Source organism: Pyxicephalus adspersus, chromosome 5, assembly GCF_032062135.1.
Source record: "Pyxicephalus adspersus chromosome 5, UCB_Pads_2.0, whole genome shotgun sequence".
NCBI classification, from domain to species: Eukaryota; Metazoa; Chordata; class Amphibia; order Anura; family Pyxicephalidae; genus Pyxicephalus; species Pyxicephalus adspersus.
Genome location: NC_092862.1, coordinates 61,053,677 through 61,079,719, shown reverse-complemented (window position 1 = coordinate 61,079,719; position 26,043 = coordinate 61,053,677). Strand labels below are relative to the sequence as shown.

Below are 26,043 nucleotides of genomic sequence, written 5' to 3'. Positions count from 1 at the left end.
ATACAATCACTTCTACTGGCTTCAATGGAATGGTTTGCAACAGGTTTGCAATGCATTCCATATTCAAGTCAATGGAATCAGTTTTATAATGTCCCATAAGGTTGAAGTGCTGTAAGCACAGGACAAACTTACTCACTGTGGTTGCCCTAAATAAAATGCTTTCAGGCATGTAGTGGTTCCACCTGGGAGTAGTTTACTTTGCAGATGACAACTGCACATCCTAAATTGGCCTAGGCCCTGACATACATGTTACAATCAATCTACACAATCTCCTCTATATCCAAAAACATCTATGTAATGCAAAGGCCAGCCAAACTGGATACATAGTGATTGAATGTTTTTTGGTAGGTCCATCTATGTAATTAAATTTAAGCTGATTGTGCAGTGAAATTGTCATTTGTATGGTGAGACTTACATGAGTCATTACATGACTAGTTTGGATGAGTTTACAAAGGCATCAAGCTAAGATATTATGCAAGGCGACTAAGCAGGAGCTAACCAATGTACTAATGGTTATTTAATACAGATTATGGGGTTTTGTTTGCTTGTTGTTTTCTAGGTGGGTTAGGGATTCTTTCCATGGCACTGTGATGGGAACCAGTGCTTGTCATTTCAGACTAATATATACCCAGATTCCATGAGAAAATACTGTATGTCCTATGGTTATATTAAACTATAGGTTCATATGTTCTGATTTGATTCATTTTTTTTCTACATTTTACAACTATAATTGTACAGCATTGGGATTCTGATTTTTTTCCTCCCAAGTTTTACCAAGAATTTTTAGCAAGCTATGGCTCCACAGAGCAGATCAGTATTTTTGTATTTTATTCTCTTTTATTACAGAAATTTATTAAAGCAGAACTACATACACTGAGTAATACTTACATGTAAAAAAATGTGTGTTAATTCCCCCACCTAATAGATTGTAAGCTCTTCGGGGCAGGGTCCTCTCCTCCAGTGTCACTGTCTGTACTCGTTTGTCATTTACAACCCCTATTTAATATACAGGGCTGTGTAATATGTTGGCACTATATAGTTCCACTTTATTAATAATAACAATACTAATAATTTTATGTGGTGCAACTCCCTGCAGCTCGGTGCCTGACCCTGCTGTTTTACAGTCCAGCTGCTATCCATCCCTGCCATTTCTCACTACACCAGGCAGACGCAGCACTCTTGCACTCCTATTGCCTATTCCAAGCAGCCATCCTGCACGGGTCTCCCACAGTATTTTTGTGGTGTAGGCCCTCCAGATTTTCAATCAGAGATGGTGCCAAACATCCTCCAGGTCCCTTGAACCTGTGTCTCCCTCTGCGAGAATTTTTTACAACAAATTCATACAAGACTTCAGGGTTTAGAGCTCACCCAGGAAACTACCCAAGGTTACCTCTGTATCATAACCCTATGCCTAGTGGATCATGAAAACCTCAACTGCAGAAATAATGTCAGGGTTCGAGGCCAGCCACGGGCTACCTCATCTTGAGATCACATCACCGCTATCTTCAATTTCCTATTGGATAAACCCCTGACAACAGCTCTGGAAATTAAGTCTATTGGATCTGTGACTCCATGTCACAGTCGTTTGCTATGCCTTGTGATGTGATCTGTAGAGTTCACTTTTTTTTGCAGTAGAAAATGGCATGAAAAGCATGGCTTAAAGGCCCATTTAATTTTAATGATTTTTTTTTAAAGCTACCTTCTCCCAGATCTGTCCAGGCACACTCTGAAGATGCGCCTGCTACTTTACTTTAAGTATTTTCATGGTACATACAAATGGGGTCATCCTCATCACCCTGTGGAAGCCTAAGGTCGGTCTGCCCTGGGTGTAACAATCCTTACTTAGTGCGACAAACGAATGCTCCACTTCTTGAATAAAGACTGAACCTTTTATAGATACTACTGAATTCTATATCAAATGCCATACAGTTTGTTACTACCTTCTTACTCTCTTTTACTGATGATGATGATGATTACTGTCATTATTATTATTATTATTATTATTAATAAATGGGATTTATATAGCTCCAACATATTACGCAGCGCTGTATATTAAATAGGGATTGCAAATGACATGTCATGCAAAATGATATGGGTACTGTTATGGTGGAAAGATCTTTTAGACCTCTCCGGTCCGGGACTAAATTGTTGCACTAATACTTGTACTTCTATTGTTATTGTTGTTAATAGTTGCTGAATATATATTTTTGCTGTAGTTCTCTGATGTTCCCCAGTCCTACTACTGTATCAGGCTTGAATGTTAGGGGTGGGTGTGTGCTTTATTTTTGATTGTCTAATGTCGGGTTTCTGCCCACAGGATGGGCAAGCCTCCTCACCCTAGCCATTGCTACCTAACTCCCTCAAGTAGGTAGGTGCCATTGTTTGGTGGTAATTTAGGGAATTCCCTACATTCACATAGATATTAACAAAGTTTTATATTCTTCTTTTTCTGATTATTTCCCCTTTGCTTAGTCCTTCCTCTACTATTTTTAAGCAATTCTGTTTTTGTTTTTGTCAAAAGTCTGGGCGGCACACAAACCTTTCATGCAGGGACTCTCATTAGCCATGGAACACATTGCAAAAAAGAGCATGAGGCGTTTGTATTATCCCTTTTGCAGGTTTTCAGATTCTAGAATCTTCCTACAAACAATTCATTTTTGCTGACCTTTACTCCAAACTGCTAGCAGCTAGAGAAGCACTGCTAATTGTCTTTATAAGGCTAAAGCTGCTTTGACAAAATGCCGACATACTTTTTTGGGGTTTGTAAACAAATGCAGTAGAATTTTAGCTAATGTTGTCTGATCTCAAAGAGAGCACTCCTTTAGTGAAGTCTCTTGCAAGAACTTGCATCTGCTTTCTACTTCAAATGGGCTGTGGAGGCAATTACGGATTTCAAAAGATCTTTTGTGGCTTTTTATCCTTAACTTCCCTTTACTTCTACATTGCCAAGAGGTCTCTTAATTGAATACAGGCACCTTTTTGTGGTTCGTCCATTGTAAACTTCAGAAAATGATGGTACAGCCTAAATGTACTCCAGGCCCTACCTATTGCTGTTCCCTCAGTGTTAATCACTTAGTGTATCCCTCTTTCTCTGCTCTCATCCAACTGTTGAAACAAATCTTTAAATGTTTGCCAAACTGGTAATGCTGACCAATATCATACCCCTGCTATCACCACTCTTTTTATACTCACAGAGCTACTGGGCCCTCCATAGAGATGAAAGATGATCTCGAGTTTGTCTCATTGGGTTTCTGGCACATTATCCAGCTGAGATATTTTATACGCTTTCTTCCATCACCAGACCAATTTCTCTGTTCTTTTACTGTTTTTAAGCAACTTTGTTCAAGTCATGTACATCAGGTAGTGTCCCTGTTATATTTGGCCATGATAGTTCTAGAACTGGGACCTAAACCGGACTGTCCCAAAAAAATACTTTTTGGCTCTTCATCACAGTATGTAAAAATTTACATCCCTTTTGAGCTGGTATTCCTCATGCTTCTCTGGTTCTGCCTATAGTAATCTTCTGCTCACTTGCCAAGATAATATGGCTTAGGCATGTATTCCAGCTCTCTGGAGTAAAGCAGGGAACCCTAATGTAGCTCCATGGTTTTCTAAAATTAATGAGCTTGTTAATGTTGATTGATTGTTAGAAATTAGTGCTACTTTAATAAGTACTGAGGAAAAGGTGGATCAAAGATTGTTTTAATGGGTATGCTTTTGAAATTCTGCAGAATACAGGTTTTTGCTATTGGTTGATATAACCTAATTTACACCCTCTCTCTTTCCTTCAACCCCCCCACTACTCACTTCCTCTTTCTTCTTTTGTCTCATTCCCCTCTTCTCTATTTCTCTTATTCTTTTTTGGTTATACATACTAGACCTGACCACCGAATTAGCAGACTGTTATCCCTATACTTGACCTGACCACTAGGAGAATGGAAAGGGCCTTTAGGAGGATATGAATTAGCTTCCACTGGACTTATTCCCACCCTGTTAAAGGCCCTTGCCATTCTCCTGGTGGTCAGGTCAGAATTAAGGATAGGAAACCGTCAGCTAATTTATGACAAAGCTAATTCCCATCTTGTGAAAGGACCCCAGCATTCCTCTAGTGGTCTGATCCAGAATTAGAATATTGGTACAAGGAACTTTTAATGCCTCTTAGTGGTCAGGTACCAATACTGGACATGACTAGTGGGGAATGCCAAGGTTATTCCATGGCATGGGAATTCGCCTTATCATATATGAGCAGGCTATTTTATTTCCTTATATAGGACCTGACCACTAGGAGGCATCATCAGATCTTTGTATTGGATAAGAATTAGCTTTGGCTTATATGGTTGGGCTATTTCCTATCTAAATGCTGGACCTGACCATTAAGGTAATCATGAGGTCCTTGTACTGGATTGGATTTGGCCTTTGTTATATATGAGTGGGCTTTTTCCTATCCCTATACAGGACCTGACCAATAGGGGGCATCATAAGTTTCTTGTACTGGATGGGAATTACCCTGGTCACATATGAGGTGGCTTGTTCCTATCTTTATACTAGACCTGACAACGAAGAAAGTGATGAGGTCCTTGTAGTGGATGGGAATTAGCTTTGTCATATATGAGCAAGCTATTTCCTATCCTTATACTGGAGCTAACCACTGGCAGGCATCATAAGGTCCGTGTACTGGATAGCAATTAGCCTGGTCATATATAAGTGGGCAATTTCCCTATATCTATACCGGATCTGACCACTAAGCAGCAAAGAATCCTTATACTGGATGGGAATTAGCCCTGTTATATATGGTGGTCTATTTCCTATCCAAATAATAAACCTGACCACTTAAATAATTGTGAGGTCCTTGTACTTGATGGGAATTAGCTTGGTCATATACTGTATGAGCGGACTGTTTTTTATCCCTATTCCAGACCTGAACACTAGGGGGCAAAAGGTCTTTGTACTGGATAGGAAATGGCTTACTGGACGTCCCCATTACAGTTCCCAGGCTCGGGGAAGTGGGCTGGCTGTGTCCCTGGACACAACCTGCCCACTCTCCCACTGCAAGCTCAGATCTGCGATGGGATAGTGGGCGGGGTTATGCCATATCGACGTCACTCTGGGGGAGGTTTCTCTCCCTTTCAGTGACACCCGGTTCCCCACACATGCACGGTCGGCACCTGGTGATTTTAGTGGTCCGCGGGACCGAAAAGGTTGGCGACCATTGCTCTAGAACAGTGGTCACCAACCTTTTGGACCTCATGGATGGGTTGTGTTCATACAAGGGAAGACCTGCGGACCGGGCAACTAGGTCCACTTGGTGATGCCCAGCAGGCATTGGGGTCTCATTGGCGATGCCTGGCATCTGCATCCCATAGCCTCGCATCCTAGCATGTGAACGTTGGAGACATTAGGGGATGGAGATGCCGGTTTAGGCTTTAGGCTTAGTAGTTGTTGCAAGAATGCACTAAACTTCACTAAGCTTACTACTCCTGACTTAGGTCTGACCTGATTAACAAAACACCCTTTATAAGAATAAGTTAGCTTTTTGAGCTTTTTTTCACACTTTCCAAATCCAGGCAGACCTTGGGATGTGCTCTGTAGAATATTATAATATTGAGGAAGCTATTAGGGTAGTTTAGAAAAAGGACCCAGTGGATTATAATGGGGCTCATATTACTCTTTTACCAGATGTGTCCCACGAAACCCTTCAGATGAGAATGTGACAAATGAAAAATGATCAACATGCTGATGAGGTCAGCACTCTGCTCTGTCCTGTGTAAGTATATTCGCTTTGCAGTTGTGATTGGCTAAGAATTCTGCCCCTCTTCCGGCCTGAATGCTGCTGTCCAGGGATCACAGGAGGTCGATACCAAGAGCAGTACTTGGACTAGTTCTGTAAGAGATAAAATATCTCTGTCTAGAATTTAGCTCTAAGGAACTGCTTCAGACAACTCAACTCATTCAATGGCCAGGTATAGAAATACTCTGTGTAGATAATCTATTGATCTAATTCTTATTCTTTAAAATTATCTATTCTTTAAAACAAGTAGGAAGTGCCATTGGAAATACCCACGTACTTTTGCCACTCACACTGTGCAACCTCTGTTTGAGGAATTATACAAGAGGGCAAAGGCATGGGAGTCAGTTTTACTGCATTCTTACCCTATGGTTGGATTAGACATAAACCTGACATTGCGGGGGTAAGTCAGGTACATATTTATTGTTCTGTAGTTTGCACTAGATCTCATTGTGTAATGTCAGACTGTAAAGTTTGACACTAGCAAAAGGCAGCCAACTGCAGGGGTAGGCCATAATAATTAGAAACACATCCAGGCATAGGAAAACTCCATAATCAAAATGTAATTGCTTTGTTTTTACTTTCTAAAAGTGGAATGAAGCTACCCTCCTTTTGAAAACCAGCCCCTTCTTTTGGCAGTGAGACCTTCCAGGATAGGAAATGGGACAGCAAGTGCATGTTTTCCCTATCCCAGAAAGGTTGTCCAGAGTCTAGTTTATGCATTTTTTATTTTTGCTCTCATTTTAGACTGCATGCGTACTTCTTCAAAACAAGACATTGTAAGTCAGTAATGGAGAAGACTGCAGAAGATCAAAACTGACATATACGTATAGGTAATGGCGATCTTTTGCCCTCCCTCTGACTTTTTGGGCATAGCTTCCAGGGCTCAGTACTACTTTTTGGAGTTTCTTTAGCAATTTCTTAGCAAGTTTTGGCCCTGATTGCAGCTACCTAAATGTTAACTATACTTTTGGTATGAGATGAAATAAGCAATATTAGCATTGGTGAGTAGAGAGATGTTGGCGTGTATTGGGTACAGAGCTTTATCATTAGCTGCCAGTCAATTGTAATGAAAGAATGGTATAATTAGTAGTACTAATAGTTATACCAATGTCATTTCCAGACATTTTTTCACTTTGACTAAATATGTATTATGATCATAAATAGTAAATATGATCATAAATGGAATTGTTTTGATATATTTGAAATTTTCATCTAATCAGTTAAAGATATTGCATAGTGTCCAGCTATATTTAGCAAATATGGGATCAGTCAGAATTGTACCATAGTCTGTAGATGGAATAAGCCTAGTATTATTAGGATTAGATGGATGAGTACTAACTCTCTCCTAGCCTCATTGTTCAGCAAACTGTAGAGTTAGATGTATCAGATCTTGATGGGTGTCGTAATTTTCTGTGAGCTGAAATCTCATGCAATACTGCAATTCTTTCAGTCTATCTTCTGTAAATTACAAATACCCCCACACTCCATGTCATGGAGATGAAAAGAGGAATGAGTTTGTACTCCCACAGCCTGAGTGATTATTCTGCTCCATACAGTACAATGAGTGGAAAAACACACTTGCCTCAGGAAATCCTTGACTCTATTTAGTTTGAGGATAGTATGTGTGCGTTACCAAAAAATACTCATCAAACAGCTACAAGTTTCAAAGCTGTATGCTGGAATAAGCTTAACTAAAAACTTCCAAATATACATCTGTATATCTGTGTGTGTGTATATATATATATATATATATATATATATATATATATACAGACTTGAATAAAGCATATTATTTTTTTACAAGTACATTTGATGTGTATTTGTCAGTGAATCAAGCTACCTGAGAACTAATATATTTATTATAACAGTTCTACAGAAAATTCTGGCACCCCAGGAAAGGGCTTCTCCTACATAAAGCCATCTAAGGAGGCTGCACACTTGACTCATCTATACTTTTCCTTAGGGTGCCTGCAGAGCTGTCAGCTGCTGCCTATACATAGTGGTGACTAAAGTTTAAGTATTTTGTAGAAATATATTTTTGGGGTAAAGGAAGAAGATACCCCTTAATTTTGGGTGATTTGCAGTTTCACACTGTTGATTTATCTTGTAACAGAGTACAAATATTAAGTGTCATAGATCTCCATGTATGTAAAAAATTCATAAAATAGTTTAAGGACGTGAGTTTACAATACAGAGGGTCTAAAGGGAATTATATAGTCTGCATTTATTAGAATATGATTTGTAGTGTTCCCAGTCTGATACCTTGCAAAGGGTCACAATTTTTTAAAGCTATTTTAAAGTGATGTTAAATAATAACTGACATCTCTTGCATGTTCTTCTGTGGAGCTAATTTGTGTCAGATATGAAACTGGGGTATAGATGATTAGTATACATATCATATTAGTATGATGAATTGAATTCTTCAAATTCAGACATGTGCCCTAAAATCAAATGCCTTCAGTGTAAACTTTAAATAATTAAGTTAACAATATCAAAAGCTTTTTCTGTTTCTAAAGCCAGAATTGTGGAAGAGTTATCTTGAACTTCAGAAATCTGATTTATAAGGGTGATCAGATTTTGTAAGTTAGCAACCAATTTTTTTGTCGCCATACCATCATTACACTAAAAAGCTCAAAAAGGCCTTTCATTTGCATGGAGTAACTCATCTCTCTATTTAGAAGTTTTTGTGTGGCCTATTCACTTCTATTTCTGACGCATACTTTATTTTTTTCAAAAGTCAGGATCATTGTTTTTGAAAACCATACCACTGATCTTCATCGTGGCCTATGGCCTTCTGCATTATCAAAGTGGCAAGCGCTATCTGGTGATATGTAAACTGGTGATCATGTGGTAGTAGGTAAATTCAGTGAATAATAGTGAACTGGTGATCATTGATTATAAAATTTAGGAGAACAAAAGACTGTTGTTATTTTATTAAACAAAGAGTAATTATTATTGGGGTCAGAGGGATTGCAATTCCCTTTATTTATTGGCCTCCTAAAGTACTGATTGTAATTACCATTTCATAGCAAGTTACTTCATTCTACCGCTAGAGGTCAGTCTTTCCTTGATACACAAATCCATTTTCCTTTATCTGCTTTAATGCAAAGATTTTACTCCTTTGTTTATCCCCTTATGATTGACTTACAACAATTCCTTTATATAAAACATATCTGCTAACTGAACATCTATTCATTAAGTTTAAAAATCCAGGCACTATATATAATTTATTTTGCCTGATGAGTTTATTTGCTTCTCGTATCTTCCATTTGAAGTTGCAGACTAAAGTAAAGGGCTAAAGAAAAATTCAGCCTGGGTAAAATAATATTACAAAAATCACCTATTAAGATTCAACAGGATTTCCCTGTCTGAAAATACTAGGCATTTGTTAAGTAAAATCATGACCATCAAATCATGTCTAGTCAAATGACTATAAGATCTTAAGTACAGTAAGGTTAATTGTTCCCTTTTTGTGGAGCATATTTTAATAGGTAAAAGGAATTCAACTGAAAAAAAAAAAACTGGCAAAAAAAAAAAAACACACCTTTAATCCCGCAGGGCAGTCCAATCCATCCAGGGTTTCCTCCATGGGGTCCCGCGTCATCCTGGCATCCGTCTCGGGCGCCGTCATCTTCGTCTCTTCTTTTGGGTTCTTCATCCTACGTATAAATGATGTAGGATGGAAAAAAACTTGCTGATCTCATTGCGCATGGGTGAGATCGGCAAAAAAATTTTCTTTGCGCAAAAAAGTTCCTTTTGCGCATGCATGAGATGCTAGGGCGTGCGCAGAAGAAGTACCCAAGAGCCTCCCGGGATGTGTGAGGTAGGTATCCCAGGAGGCTTTGGGCTCCCATTCATTCTCGATCGCCTAGGCGGTGCTGCACCCTTTTTTTTAAAAAGGGTGTTGCACTTAAAAAAACAAAACCACATCATTTTTACCTTACATAAAAAGGTTGTCTACCCTATTATGTAAAGTGAAATTTCTGAGTTTAGTTACGCTTTAAATAAAAATATTTTATGTAAACTAATTTTGTCTTTTTTAAAAAATAAAAACAAATTTGTGGAGAACGCCTTGTAGCGCAAATCAGACCCATTTAAGGCATGGAAAAAGGATGTCAAGAAAAAGAAAGAATTTTTTTGTATTTTGTGCAAGTAAATCAATGCGTAAACTTTGGAGGATTTGGCAAGTGAATGTACATTTCCTAAGTTTTAAATATAAAAAGTACAGGAAAGATCTTTTTTTTAAGAATTTATGTTGGTTAAATATTGAAGTATGACAGTATTGTTTGGGAGAATCTGGGCAAATTTTGTTTGTGGCTAATTTTAGCAGGTGAAGGTCGCTTGAAAATGGACACATTATTAAGAAGAAGGATTGTTGTGCAGTGAATAGGAACATGGGTTAAAATATGCTGAATTAGTGGGTGATATTTTTTTTCAATGTCACTTATAGGTTCTTGCTGACAATCTCTGTTATATATTAAATATAAAATGAAAAAAGTACTGAGAATTTAAACTGTTTTCATTCATCTAAATGTGTATGAAGCATTGTGCTGGACTTATATTAAACCTGTTTTACAGAGTTTTAACTGTTTATTGGTTAGAATAACTGGTGCCTTTGTTCAGACAGGAACTTTGCTTTCCTCCACATAAAAATATTTGTCATGCATGGAGCAAGATTATCTTTTATATACAGGAGGTCTAAAATTCTGCAATGAATACATGCATTTGACCCTATGATATTTAATACTTATTAAATAAGATGTCCATCTAAAGCCCTCATTTGAAATTCCACAGCTAAAAAATGCTGCAGGGATGTGACCCCCCTTGTTACCGAAGTCTGCAGGAAATTTCCCCTGTCCTGCATTCACTTTTACTTCATGTACTATTGCTTCTCAGAGCACCATGTGGCAAACCCCATACAGGACGCAGCAGTGTCCATTTTGATCTCGAAAACTATTGACTCCACTCAGGTAAGCGTTTTGGTGGTGCAGGTTCTATTTGTACAGATGTGATATTTTCCAATAATTTATAAATTCAATTGGCCCCAAGGAATTAACCACCAAATCACCAATTAAATAAAATGGTTGCACTTGGAACTTTAGTGTTTCTTCAGTTGAAACTCTGATGTGTGGGTTGTGTGTGTGTGCAGAACATGTGATTGCTATGGAACTAGAAGAAAAAATGGTACTAGTACTATGATTACCTTTATATACATTTGGAGAATATTGAGATATATATATATAATTTGTGAACTCTAAAATCAATTTATTAATAATATTAAGACCAGTACGTTGCTTGGGATTGAAAAAAGCCAATGGTTTTGTTGTAGGCTCAATCACACATAATTATTGCTCTGTTTGTTTTGAATATCTTTGTGGGACATTGGTGAAATGTTTCCATGTAGTTTCTACCAGAGTGCCTTTTTATCATTTACTAATTACAACATAACATTACTAGTATATTAATAAACACTGATTACCAGCAATACCTTGAAAAAAATGTGAACTTGTTTGTTACTATGTGAGTGTAACTGAAAGTACAGACAGGAGTCCTACTACAATGATTAAAGAGGAACTATACTCAAAAACCAAAAACACACTTCAACCTTCAATCCCGCAGGGCAAGTCCGATCACTACGGGGGTGTCCAGCATCTGGTCCCGCCTCAGCCCAGATCCAGCTATCTTGGCACTGCCATCTTCGTCTTCTCCTCCGGGTTCTTCACCCTATGTCACCCGACCCAGGCACAAGATCGGGTGACGTAGGATGGAAAAAAAATTTGCCGATCTCGCTGTGCATGCGAGACATCGGCAAATTTTTCTCTTTTAGCAAAAAGACTGCTTCTGCGCATGCCCAAGGTGCTCGGGCATGTGTAGAAGGAGCGCCCAAGAGCCTCCCGGGATGCCTGACGTAGGTATCCCAGGAGGCTTTGCGCTCCCATCCATTCCCAACCACCTAGGCAGCCAAGAATTAGACAGAATTAGGCAAAACAGAATTTTTACCCTTCATAAAGGGGTTCTCTACCCCTTTATGTAAAGCAAAAATTCTGAGTATAGGTACACGTTAAGTGAGAGCAGATGATGCAGCAGTAAATTGGCTGGTAACAGGACAGTTTTGATTAGAAAGGCCCAAATGTATTAGAAGGGGTTTTACTATATAAATTATGACATAGCAGAGGACAGTGCAGTGTAAAATTGGCCAGCAGGACAGTTTGAATTGGAATAATAGGCCTAACCGATGTATGCCTAACATTCAGTTTTACACTGGGTATAGGGGGTACAGTGGATGTGAGTGATATAATTTGAGGTGGTTTAGGTGAACACTGTTCTTGTCCTTTTTTGAAAAACTGCAGCTGTTAACAAAAGGCGGCTTCAAGAGCAGAATGCAAGTAACAAGTAAATGCTTTGAACACCTTAAACCTAGAAAAATGTCCTTTAGGATCCCTCCAAAAACAAAAGAAGAGATTACCTTAAAGTACCCACCCTGAAACAGACGTCCTCATTTTTTAGGGAAGCACTGCAATAAATAGCATTTGGTAGCTATTGGTACACTCAATTACACTCAAACCACAGCATTTGAGAAGCAATCTAAAAATGTACAGCTAAAGAATCCAGGTAGGGTTTGTTTCTCCAATTTTGGTAGAGAAACAGGACCTTTGATTGTAGGCAAACGGATGTAACAAACTCAAACAGATGATTTAACTAAACTGTTTATACTTCCTGCATTGACTATCAAAGGCTAATGAAATTGGAAGAGATTAATTTACTGCAAATCTGGCTGGCATTGTAATAATTATATCATTAACAGCACAGCAGGTAGTGAGTTGGTGGTTGTGCACCACTTTCCATTTAATATTCTTTCTGTCTTTGCAAGACAAAAACATTGAAGTAAATGGAGTGAATTATATTTTGGGGTTCAATTTTCATTTATAAACTTTTTATACATGTTTTGTATTGTTGGTATAAAAGCTTTATTTTACAAATAAACTTTTATAACATAATTCACCCAACTTTTTTTTTTCTTTTTTTTTAAGACAGAGTCCAGCAGCAGCTTTTCTCCCACCTACAGTTACACAGAAATCAAAATGAGACATTTTCGGTGCCTTCCAAGCACCCACAAAGCTTATAGCTTAGTACTCACATTCAAGTTTAGCATAGTATTGGTGTCAGCATTCTAGGAGAGTAATGGCAATGTGGGCCATCCACAGAATCAAACAACATAGTTACTAAATCTTAGGTAATAAAATAGGCTGCATACACAGGTGCAATAATTGTCGTTGGAAAGGATCAATAAAAGACTGCACGATGCATGAACGAGTGCTGTACTTACAGCACAAATCTGCTCTATAGAGAGAGGAGGGGGAGAACGAAGGATTGGCACCCTGCTGTGCTCTCTCCCCTTCACTTTTATTATGATCGATCCTAGTATGTCGTCCGTGGATCTGCCAAGACAGTCGCCCAGATGACAGATGATCAGCGATGTACACATGACAGATTCTCGTACCAGACCTGAGACGATTATTGGACGAGGATCATCTGACTTTGTACCTAGCCTTACAGAGCTAGAGCAAGTCAAGGGGCTGAGCCATTCAGCCAAAGTATCCATGTGTTAAAGAGAAACTAAACCCTGTTATACTCACCTGCCCCATTCTGTCGCAGGGCATCTTTGTTCTTCTCTTCATTCTTGCAATCTTTGACATATTGATTGGCTGGACTAGGATGATGTAATTTCTGCACACTGCAGGCAATCTCAGGAAATGTTGGGATGTCCCAGGTATCCTGACAACCAACGCTGAGCTGCGCATGCGATCAGGCAGGTAAGAATGCATATTTCAAAAAGGGGCATGCCTTTCAGCAACAAAACCCTGCATAAATGCAATTTTTGCAAAAAGTTCTACTTTAAAAAATTTAAGTCAGACAAGGATGAATCCCAATGGCAGGCAGTGGAAGGTCAGATGGAAAAGGCATTTTTCCTTAACCATCAATGCATAGAAAAAATGTACGGAATTTATGGAATTTACTTTGATTAGCAATGTTATATTGGCATCCACACCGTCCACCAAGGCTCTCAGTATATCAGTGGTCTGTGTAATTCTCTTGGTATATTATAGGTCATTAAAATTCCCCTGGTATAAGGGTGGTAAGTGTAATTCTTCTGTATAAATTCCACTGACACTGGAATGACACATACCTTTACCTTCACAGAGCCATTGATCCCTCTGCAATAAAATTCCATTCAGTCCCACACCGTCCTGGATTTTTATTTCTTCCCGGGATCTCAAAATCAGGTGATGTGCCTTCCAGGAAATTTGAAAAAAAAGTGTGCATGCATGAGATCAGAACTTTTTTTGCATTAGAGGAAAGCTCCTTCTGCGCAGGCTTGAGATAGGGTATGTGCAGAAAGAGCATCCAGCAGCCTCTTGGGATATGGGACGCTTGTATGCCAGAAGTCTCTAAAAAACACATTTTGCCATCTGTTTATATGATGTTAAAAATGTCCACCTTAGGTCCACCTTAACATATTGATCAGTGTAATTCTAATGGTACATTGATGGTCAATGAGGTGTCCAGTAACAGAAGGCCCTTTTACAATGTTGTCATTTCAGCAAACTTCAGGAGACACAATATGCACTATATGTCTGCATTAATTTTCAGCACCAATGCTGATCATTTGTGCGATATAGTAGATAGTAGCTTGTTGAGGCTGATCAGATGAAATGCCAGTTGGGGCTATTCATAGGTGTTTTCAGAAGAAACCTGTAGGTTCATTGCTGCCTAACACAGCTTACAAACACATAATCCTAGTGACTGATCTCTCTGGGGATACTGAAAAGCTACCTATACCTTTCACGTAAAAAATATCTTATCCAATCAGAGGGGGTTTCAATGCCATCGTGTTGCCCTAAAAACAGTGGAAATGCCTGGGGCAATCATACAATTTTTGCAGAAGTCTACATTCTAAGGAAAAAAAAGGAAGACTGTTTTACTAAAAATATTCAGCTCCCCCATGTCCTTTGTTTTCAGGTGTAACTGCTCTCCTACAGTTATTATTATTAATAAACAGGATTTATATAGCACCAACATATTACGCAGCGCTGTACATTAAATAGTGGTTGCAAATGACGGACGAATACAGACAGTGACACAGGAGGAGAGGACCCTGAAGAGTTTACAATCTAGGAGGTGGTGGAATTAGCACACAATATGAGTGGAGATAATAGTAAATAAGAGTTGGGTGGGGGAAGTCTGTGTTTACTCCCATTTGTATACAGGCACACCTAGGTCTGTTTACTGAATTGACCCTTTGTCTTCAGACTTTTGAATGCAAATGTTAATCTCTGGCAGACCCAACATCAGCACTCCTATTGTTATATCCCTCCCTCCCCAAAGGTATATATCTGCACTGAGCATCATCTTGGACCAGTTGTTGATTCTAGCTTGGTCCTCCAGGGGGAATGAAGGGTTAAATATTCCCTTAGCAATAACCAATAGCAGTTGATTCCTGGCAGGGGGCGTTACAGGAAAAGACACACACACTAGGTGACAGTAACTGGCCCCGCCCACTGCCTGTATCACAGCAATGAGGAGGGAAAGCACTAAGCTTGGCAGATCGGTACACTGGCACTAGCCCAGGGATCGCCGGGCACTGCAGCCATCGCTGCCTCTGTTTTATTATAATATAATCAGCCTGTAGCCTGTGCCCTCTCCTGGGATCGGATTGTCCTTTGATTGGAACGGGCTGCTGGGAAGATCCTGCCATGAGCTGGACATGGAGGGCAGAGCTTGGCCCCTCCAGCCTGAGAGGTGAGGGGGGCAGACACATCCAAGGCTAGGGAGACATTGCTTCCAGCCAGGGTGCACATTGCAGGGTGTCATTGTGCATGCTTCCTGCCTGTCATTGTGCCTGCCTAGGATCAGCCATGCTGCCCGGGGTCGGGGTATTTGGTACCAGCCTGACATCCAGGGTGATCATCCCTTTGCTGAAGGATGAAGGATTCCATGTTAAAGCTCTATGGGGTCGGACGCAGGAGGAGGCAGAAGAACTGGCCAAGGAGATGAGTGTTCCTTTCTACACCAACCGCATCGACGACGTGTTATTGCACCAAGATGTGGACCTGGTGTGCATCAACCTGCCACCTCCTCTCACCAAACAGATCGCAGTCAAAACCCTAGGTAAGTCCACCCTACAGTCCTCATCACCAAGCCTGGGGCATTGCCTACATCATAGAGCCATTGCCAGGAGGAATGATGCCCAGGATTGCTTTACTGACCGCCTGCATGTATTAAAGTAACACAATCTGATCATCAAAGTCCTTGTTATTATTATTATTATTAATATTAATATTAAACAGGTTCAGGTATTTCTTGTTATAGTGTGACAACTGTCTGCCTATTTAGCCCCTGTGTTGTCTATGTTGTTCTATGTTTGTCACTACTTGACTAGGTCAATGTTGCAAAATATTAATACAAAATCAGGCCATTTGTTTATAATACATCTAAATGTTTTAGATCTACTTTAATAAATAGGCTTATGGCAATTGATAAAAAGTTTGCTCTTAGTAGGCATCAGCATATTGTTATGACTATGTCTTGCTGTTTTTGTGGCAGAGATGGGGCTGATCAGCAGCGGTCTATGGAAGCGTTATTTCTTGGCATTAATTAATAGCTTCAATCCAGCTGCTGCATAATTTACTGTTCTTCCATTTGCAAAACACAAGCCCAGCCATTAGGAGATGAGAGGTGCCAATGATAATTGTGATCACAATAGCCAAGTGCAGTGTATAGTCATAGTAATCCCAGGGTTGTGAGTGTTACTAATGCTGGTTGTGGTGTTATGTGGAATCAGTTTCTCAGAATGGGGAGAAACAACAGTGGACATGGCATACTCATACAACTCATACAATATAGAATATTGTGCTTACTAGGCCTTCCTTGTTTATTGATAGGGCATACTTATCAATGAATGCAAGCATTTTTTTTATGGGCCCTTGATCCAATGAAGGTGACATTTTATTGGGCCCTATATGTCATTCTTCAGCATTGCGTTGGCTCTTTATAATTATTTAGTAAAAGGCAAGTATGATGTATTCCATCAAAAATCACTTTACTGTCTCTATTGTTCTTAATGTATCCACTAATAAAGCCGTTACGTTCTTGATGTTAGAATAGAATGACACCCATATTTGAATGTTTGATGACACCAGGGATAAAGCCAATAAAGCATAAAGTCATATAATCATAGTCATCACTGCGTGAACATTAGAGCTGGTTATATGATACAGGTATTTACGTTTGTACCTGAATGGACTGCTAAGGACTGGCTGAGACTGAGCGGCCTGTAGAGGTAGAAACCAAATTTCTGAACCTTTTGTTTTTCTGAATGATAAGTGTTTTGGAACTTTTCTCATTCTGCAGTAATTGAATGACTGTTTGTACCATATTAACACTTGAGCAAGTGCAGAACCAAAAGGAAGAAACTACCTCTGGTGTAATCATTATATTATTATTTTAGCCTTTATTTTACATTGGGGAACCCATGAAATAACTTTCAGGTCTTCAGGAAACCCCTACTATAAATACTATATCTACAGTGCACAGTATATTAGCGTGGTGGTCAGTAGGAAGAATGTCTTCTTCATTGCTGGTGCCAGTGGGAAGAATGTCCCCCCTACAGATAGCCCTGGAACCCTGGTTAGGAAACACTGTCGTAGCCCATCGCCAGAAGTTCCTATAGGTGCCCAGGAGATGTTCAGATAGGGTTGTCTTTTTCTGAGCTTTAGCAAATTCCTGAAAACCACAATTGGAGCTGTTGTTCAGCTTTGTGGCCATCTTGCACAGGAACTAGAGACATATAGGAAATGGAAACACATCTTGTTTGTAGTTCTTTCCCAAGAACCCCTAAAAAAGTTTAAAAAATGCCCAGCAGCCATCCAGAAAGTGTTCTTGTTAACGTTTTTGGTAACACCAATGACATTGGGCCTGATTTACTAAAGCTTTCCACGACTGGAGAAGATAGACTATGAGAGTACCAGGATGATCCAGCAAATTTGGAATAGATTTCCTTGAAAATGAAATTATTGCTATGTTATCAATTCTGGACCAGACCTATTCCGGGTTTGATAGATCACCCAGGTTCTCCCAAGATAGTCTACCTTCTCCAGTCTTGGGGAGCTTTAATAAATCAGGCCTATTTCATGTAGCGCCACTCCAAAACTACAATACGGCTGTGCCGCCTGCCAAACACCTGTAAGAAAATATTTTTTTATTGCTCTCAATTGTTTCAACGATAATGAGGGAGCTTGGTGGTTCCTTCACACCAAGCGGTGAAACTCTAGGAAACTGTTTAACATCAACAAGCTGTGAATAATACATTTACCATGAACAATCAGCTACATTTCATCTGGTGGGTCAGAGGTTAGTCTTTGAAGTGCTAGGTCTCAGGTTTGAATCTTGGCCAGGACACTATCTGCATTTATCTATTTAACTATCTCGGTTTTCTCCCCCATTCCAATAACATGCAGTTAGGTTTATTGACTCCCTCCCAAAACTGACCATAGACTGTGGTAAAGACATATGACTACGGTAGGGACATTAGATTGTGAGCCCCTTTTTTAGTGAAATGACTATGGACTTTGTAAAGCGCTGCATACTATGTTGGTGCTATATAAATACTGTGTAATAATAATTTCAGCTGTCTTTGTAGATATTATTTATTTCATTTCTATTCTAACAGTCTGCAGTGTTGTTGTGTCTTAGTTTATTTTGTAATAATAGCTCATTCACATGCTGCGTTTACACATTCAAATATTGTTGGTGGAAACAATTGTCGGATTCTGTCCGAAACGAGCCCGACAGTTACAGGAGAGAATCATCTGACGTGTACATTGCCTAAGTCAAAAGGGTTCTGCAGTGAGCAATATTGGACAGACATTCTCTAAATGGAGGACAGCAGTGAGTAAAGTTATAGTCATTAGATGATGAGATCTGATACAAGTATATGCGGTTATTGGAAAAAGTGATGAAGGGTGAGAACATACAGTATGTTGGGGAATTGAACATCACACAACATTTTTGCTATATATAGTAATAATGTTGTGTGAGGTTTAGAGAAAAATTCCCCTGTGTTGATGTGTAAATGCGTCTTGCAATTGACTTCACTTTGAAAGATTTGTAAGATAATTGAAAATTCATTGAGAGATGCATTTACCTGCATTTGACCTGCAGTTGACCTGATTTGTATTCCCATAGAACTGTGTAGGGAGAAAGCAGTTCTGACATAAGCAAAGGGTTATCACTATATGCCTTTGGTGAGGAAATCACCTGACCTAAGAATGCAATAACTAATGCCATTGCTATGTAGTGCTTTTAATAGTAAGGCCTGCTTACGCAAGGTATGAGATATACTTACTTCCATCCTAGCTCCACTAACGTAGAAAATTTCCATTTATCGGCCTTTTATGTATTCTTTCATGGTAGGCTCAGTTTGAATTTCCCAAGTTTAAACAAAATGAACCTTTGCTCTGCCCATGCAATCAGCGGTTCTTATGCTTACATCAGTTTTTGCACTCTCACTGCTACATTTACTTAGTAAAGTGATTATAATTTATATTAAACCTGCTCATGTACTGCAAGGACACTCATATATGTTTACAAGGGCATCCCTCCTGATAGCTGGCATAGGCCTGCCTTTGTAAATAATAGTACAAGTACAGCAGACTAGCTCCACATTGTTCATACAGATATTAGATACAATGAAAACATGCCTTCACCTTGCTGCTAGAAATGTCACCTGAGCTGAAATAAAAAGTTTTAGGACTAGGGACAGGTCTGATAATATTATTAATATAAAAATATAGTTTGAATATGTGCTGATCAAGGTAAATGAGACAATTAGAACAATTCTGTATTGTTATAGGACATTATTGTTTTTTATGATGTAGTTGAGGTGCAGATTTTATTTTATATTAGTATGCAGTCATATCTTTTATGTACCTATTATAATGACAGCCACTTGTCTGTTTATTTCATTTCTAATAAATTTACTGGTATTATTTGTGCTTGACAAAGAAAATACAAATGGTAAACATACATTGTGAAGGTCAGCCTGTGATCTGCATTACTTGTGATGACTATTGAGAAGCAATACTTTGACACAGCATCTTAGTCTGCAGGATCACTTGCAGACGTGACTAAAATAGACAATTGGCAATGTCCTGGCTGTTAAAATTAGGTCAGCCTCTGAAGAACTTGCAGAATGTTGTACAATAGATTAAGTCATCTGTAAAAACAGGAAAAAAGGACAATGGGGAACACAGACAACTACTGTCAACTTTTCATTAAAGAAATATTGCCCGGGCAATATACAATAGATTGAATAGGAGACGTGGTTGTTTATGAATCGGTCTATGGAGACCTCCAAGATTTATGGGCAGTAATAAGTTAAATTCAGTCTGTTTGCACTGTACAATCTGAGTTTTGTTTATTAACAGTGCTGGGTTCTCCATGAACAGTTTATTTAATATTTATACTCTGTGAAGAAATTACCTGTGTTCTGCTCACCTTGTCCACCCTCTGCATTTTTTGCTGTTTTTTTTTTCTTTTATGAGTTCCATTATCTGCCTATTTCTGCTTTTATGTTTGTTCCCCAAGCACACCCATTTATCTGTACAAGTGGGCCAGGCACATGCACAGGTATGGCACAGGTTAGGCATAGGTCATGTCTTTGGATTGCTATATACTTCTTTGTAAGGCTAGGGTGTTTATGTTACATTATAACATTTATATTGCTCCATATAACATCAAAGGTGTTTGTGTCTGATCTTTTTTTTGTTTCAGTTTTAGCTCTAGTTATTCTCACCTTAGGGTCCTTCAGGTTCTGTAGTCATAACTGGTTCCTTTTTCTGTACTTAAAGCTACGTACACACTTCCAATTATTATCGTTGGAAAACGAACGACGAACGATCCTGCACGATATCTACGAACGATCGTATAGCACCGATCCTGCACATAGAGATAACGACACGATCGTTCGTAGATATTGTACACACAATAGGTACGATCGTTTGAACGATAGAGGAACTATGTGCACGACAGGAAAGTGAACGAACGTTCGTTCATCACGCATGCTCTGAACATGGACGATCAACGAACGACCGTACACACGAACGATGTTCAACGATCGTCATCCGATCCGCCGGTCCGGTCGTTCGTTTCCAACGACTTTCCTCGTTCGTCGGCGTCGTTGGTTACTTTTTTACGAACGATTTTTTGCCCAATCGATCGTTCGTCGTTCGATTGGAACGATAAAAATTGGAAGTGTGTACGCACCTTAAGTCTCCTAGTTTATTTTTACTCTTGATTTCTGCTTTGGTCTATTTCCCTACCTGCCTTACCAGTTATCCCTGACCTTCTGGACTGCCTGGATTTGAGCACCTGTGTGACCTGACCTCACCAGTACACCTCCATCCCTGAACCACTTGGTTTAGACGTTTATTTCTTGGTTTGCCACTAGCACCCCATCTTGACTACTCTGGTTTTTATTTTTTTCTTCTTAAAGGATCCCAAAATTATTTAATACTATCAACACCCCCGATTACAAACTCCATTAAAGAAACAAATTAGAAATATACCAATGGGGCTTTCACGACAGTTATTTTCCATAAAACTTTCATCACATTACCTCTCTGCACACTACACTAAAATTCCTAATCCTAGGGACTGGAGAAATAACTTTAAGGTCTTCAGGGAACCCCTTCTATAATTACTAATTCCACAACTTCAATGGAATGGATGGCTCCTTCATTGTTGACCAGTGGGAAGAATGTCACTCCTATATAGTCATAAAGATCATTGGTGTCAGTTAAAATGACCTTAGGTGCACAAATTGCTCATTGCTCGAGGAACCCCTGGGAGACCCAGCTGGAGAAACTCTGATCTAGAATGTGACATTTAAGAAGCATCTGTTTAATTTAGTGATCACAACCTCATCATTGTAGTTAGTCAATAATGACAGTTTTTACTAAAGAAACTCTTCTTTCTTGACTTGAAAACAAGAGGGAATCATTAAAGTTTATATTTCTATTACTTTATATTATGTCTTCCTCCTTTATGGTTGAACAGGTGCCCAATTCTCACTTAACCCGGTGAAGGGAATATTTATATTTTACTTGTTGCAGAGTGTTTGTGACCAATGGAATGCTTAGTTCATGTATTTCACAGAGGTTTCAAATGAATCTCAATGGCAACAAGCAAACCTTGAACACTTCCCGCTGGGCACAGTGAATAATTCAAGAGCCTGTACATACATAATGTAATAATGAGAGTAATTAATGCTATTTATAATTCTGACAACCAGGATTTGACCATGTGAACCGAAAATAAAATGGTCAAATCTAGGGTAACACATAGAGTAATCGGGGACAGTGTAAGCATATGCATAATTCATGAAAAATACTGTATAAAACATGTAGGAGTGTAAAGGTTGAAGCTATATACAAAATCAATGGACTGGAAACAGAATCCAGATAGTAATATTAGGGCTTTTTGTGGTAGGGAACAAAGATTTAACCCTTCTTCTGAAAAGTAGCAGTGCAATTCCTGGTATATTAGTTTGCCTAGGTATTTCTGTATCATAGTTGTATATCTGCAGGGACAATCTAAAGTGATGCTGTCTGTGGCTGGTGGTTTTAGGAAACTTGTGTTTTTGTTAGTGTGCAGCATTCTGTTGTCCTTGCTGGAGGTTCTGACTTGAGGAAGCAAAGCCCTGCCATCAAGAAGGATCCATGAAACGCCCAATCTGGAAGGAACAATCAAGGGAGGAGAGAACATTGGGGTGCTGAGTGCTCATTCTCACCCATCCATAAAACAGAACTGTGCTGTGTGTACAGCGCTCATTCGCTCATCAGTCACTTTGTTGCTGGTAACAATAATGAAAGATTCTTTCCAGCTACATGTGCACACAGCCTAATACTGGTGACTAGCCTTTTGCCATCTGCTTGCCTTGAGAGATAAATTCTAATTTACAGCTTGTGCATATTCTTTTTTTGTAGCTGACTTCTATATAAATATATTTTTTCACACTTCTTTTTAAATGTATTGTTTACACTAAAAAGTAAATGAGCACATTGAAATAAAATCTGGTCGCAAAGTCAGCTCGGTAATCCAATAAATATTGTCTTACCTTTCTGAAAATCCCAAAAACAAATACTGCATTTTAGTAACACCTTTATAATCCAAATATACAAATTGATGATTATATGGGAGCATTTAGATTGTCATGAGACGCTTTATTGCACTCTACTAGTGTTACTTTGCTTGATGAGCTGTGATGAATTTGAAGTGACAAAGTGGCTCAGATCTCTGAGCAAAGGCAGGAAGGAAACCCCATGCAAAAATGTACTCAATACAGCTATTAAAGGAAGACGTCCTCCCATACATGGTAAGAAGTCATTCTGTGTGTGAATGCATGACACATTTCAGTTGTTTTTTACACTTTAAATTTTCCATTGGGCTTCTAGAGATTCTAAAACTGGAAAATTTTATGCCATTGATCATATATTGGACATATGTAGCTGGGGGTGATAGATAAGGTAACCGTGTTGTACATACAGGGAAATATTAAATGATATAGAAGTTATATTTCTCAACATTTTTTTGATTTTGGATATAGTGCAGAAGGGTAACAGGAAGCGATGGTAGGTCTCTCTACCATCAGACACAGAGGCCCTGATTTATTAACGTTCTCCAAGGCTGGAGAGAATACACTTTCGTCAGTGAAGCTGGGTAATCCAGCAAACCTGTAATGGATTTCCTAAAAGTCAAGCTTTTGTTAGCAAATGTTTTCAATCCTTGACCATATCAATCCAGATTTGTTGGATCACCCAGCTTCACTGTTGAAAGTGTATTGCCTTGGGGAACTTTAATAAATCAGGGCCAGAATGTAAAGAGATATTAACCTGACTTGTATTGCTTCTTTTTCTGGTGACTTCTGTTCTCTTCTGTGTAAAACTCAAGGCAAACAGAAAATGAAATGCCAAGGAATGCCTGATGAGCCTGTAATGCATACCCCAGCATTTGTACAATTCACACAGTAACCCTAATCCCATCACATGGAATGTGCCAAAACAATTTTTATTGTCCAAGACATGTTGGGAGATGTGAAAATTGTGAAATGTGAGAAACCACTCTGCTCTCATAGCACAATCCCATCCCATGGTGCCGTAGTTCAGGAGATGTGAATTGTTGAATTTCTGAGATTTCCAAGTTGTTAATATGGCATTACATGTGGGTGGCAGATGGTACCGATACCCCTTACCCGTATTTATGGAGGGTTCTTCCGGTTTGATATAAATTACATACTTCTTGCCTCTCTTGCTAATGAGTAATAATTTCTATCCAAAATATGCACTTTGAATGAATGTCTATATTCCACAAGGTATATGAATTGACCTTAATAGTTCACTCTTCTATGTTGGGTGGTTCATTTGTTGAGATGTTTTTTGTCTCCCAATGTTCATGTCTTTTAATCCCCATCACACTGGACTGCATGTACCAAGTTACTTAGCTTGTGTTTGGGTGTTGACTTCTTTGCATGTATTGTTTTTGTCTCATATTTCTAGGCTTGAAAAACACAAGAATAGGAGGTTTATTAGATTTATAAAGATTCTTTTATGCTCCAGCCACATTTTATTAGGCATCTTCTGATATTCAATGGCGTTTTTTTGCTTGACCAATCCGGGTAGCCATAAAAGTTCAAGGCACTCCTAAGATGCTTCTGTTCCCTGTCTTTTGATTTTGCGTTGGATAAATACAAATTTCATAGTTACATTAGGGATTTGTCCTGTTTGTCATAGGGATTTTCTTTTTACACACAGATTTGCACACATCTAACTCACAACCCACCTTGAGAAGCCAGAATTCTTGATTTTCCTGTGCAGCAGTCAAGTAACATATACATGTTTATCTTATCCCACCCATGAGCATTTCCCTTGATGACATGTTAGAACAACTGCTGATTGGCTCCCTGTGCTGTCTCTTCCTCTGCCAATTCAATCTTTACTGTATAGTGCATTTCAAGATTCAAATGCATTGCATGCACTTACATAAAATACATTTATTGATTAAATAAAACAAAACTTTTAAGAATTTATTTGTATTTTTTAATCTACCTCTAATTTTGCTTTAATACAAAGAATAATGAAAAATATTTTATCTGGAGCTACATTTAAATTAATTATAAATTCAGTGCATATAACAAAGCTTTTTTACACCCAATATAGGACATTTGAATATAACCTGTCTGTTGTCTGACATGAGTTATCTTCTAGAACCACTTTTATTAAATGAAGTCAAGTTACCGGCAGATAGATCGTGTGAATGTTCCTTATTAGCTGTGTTTGGAGTTTTGTCAGAATAGTTCCTGTACATGAGTAATACGGTGCATTGTAATTATAATAGATGTCACAGATGTGTGTTTGTAAAACTTCCAGAATATTCCTTATAAGGCTCGGGATAGAGACACAATCTGGGATTTACCAAGGCTTGCAGCAGGTTGTCTGATTGATGTACTTTGTGAACTCTCTGCAGTCCAACATGCAGTTACCACCAGAAATTCCAGCTCTTCCACATTGCTTCAAGGTGACTGTGACTTGTGATCTAGCTCAGACATTTTCTAGGTAAAAGAACTGTTTACTTTTGCATATGACCTCTTATGGCTAGTAATACGTAAATAAGATTGCTTTAGCTAGTCACTCATGATGAGGTATTTAAAAGCTAGCTGCACCTAAAACCCAGCATTCCAATCTCATTTTAGTATATCTTATTAACAAATTTTAACATAGTTGTGCTCAATAAAGCTCTTCTGAAATACACTGTAAGAGAATAATATTTTGTATTGTATTAACCTACTCTCACCTATCGCTTACTTTTATTACTTTAGATGACGTTTCACTTCCGTCACTTGCATAAAGAGCTATTACTTATACATTTATTCTTTACATGAAAAAATATATTTTATTAATTAAGGAAATAGAGTTTAATGTAACTGATGTTATTGAAAAGGAAGCTTCTTACTAGTTTGATGACGCATAAGCAGAACTATATCATTAAACTGTTCTTTGTGAATCACATCTATTACCATCAGTGTTACTAAACCAGGGGTCTTCCAGAAGTTGCTATGAGAAATGTATATGCAGTTTTAACTGATACAAAAGATTTTTGTTTATCTGTAAGGGTGACATTCTTCCCTGGCCAGCAATTTA

General features: G+C 38.6%; 1 protein-coding gene across 1 annotated transcript in view; it reads left to right on the top strand.

Annotated features, from left to right (window-relative positions):
* Positions 1-15,357: 15,357 nt before the first annotated feature.
* GFOD1 (Gfo/Idh/MocA-like oxidoreductase domain containing 1) overlaps positions 15,358-26,043 on the top strand; it is a 55,550-nt gene continuing 44,864 nt past the window's right edge. The window contains exon 1 of the mRNA XM_072411682.1: positions 15,358-15,958. Within this exon, the coding sequence (XP_072267783.1) occupies positions 15,667-15,958 (292 nt within the window). The 5' untranslated portion in view covers positions 15,358-15,666. The remainder of the gene's footprint in view (positions 15,959-26,043) is intronic.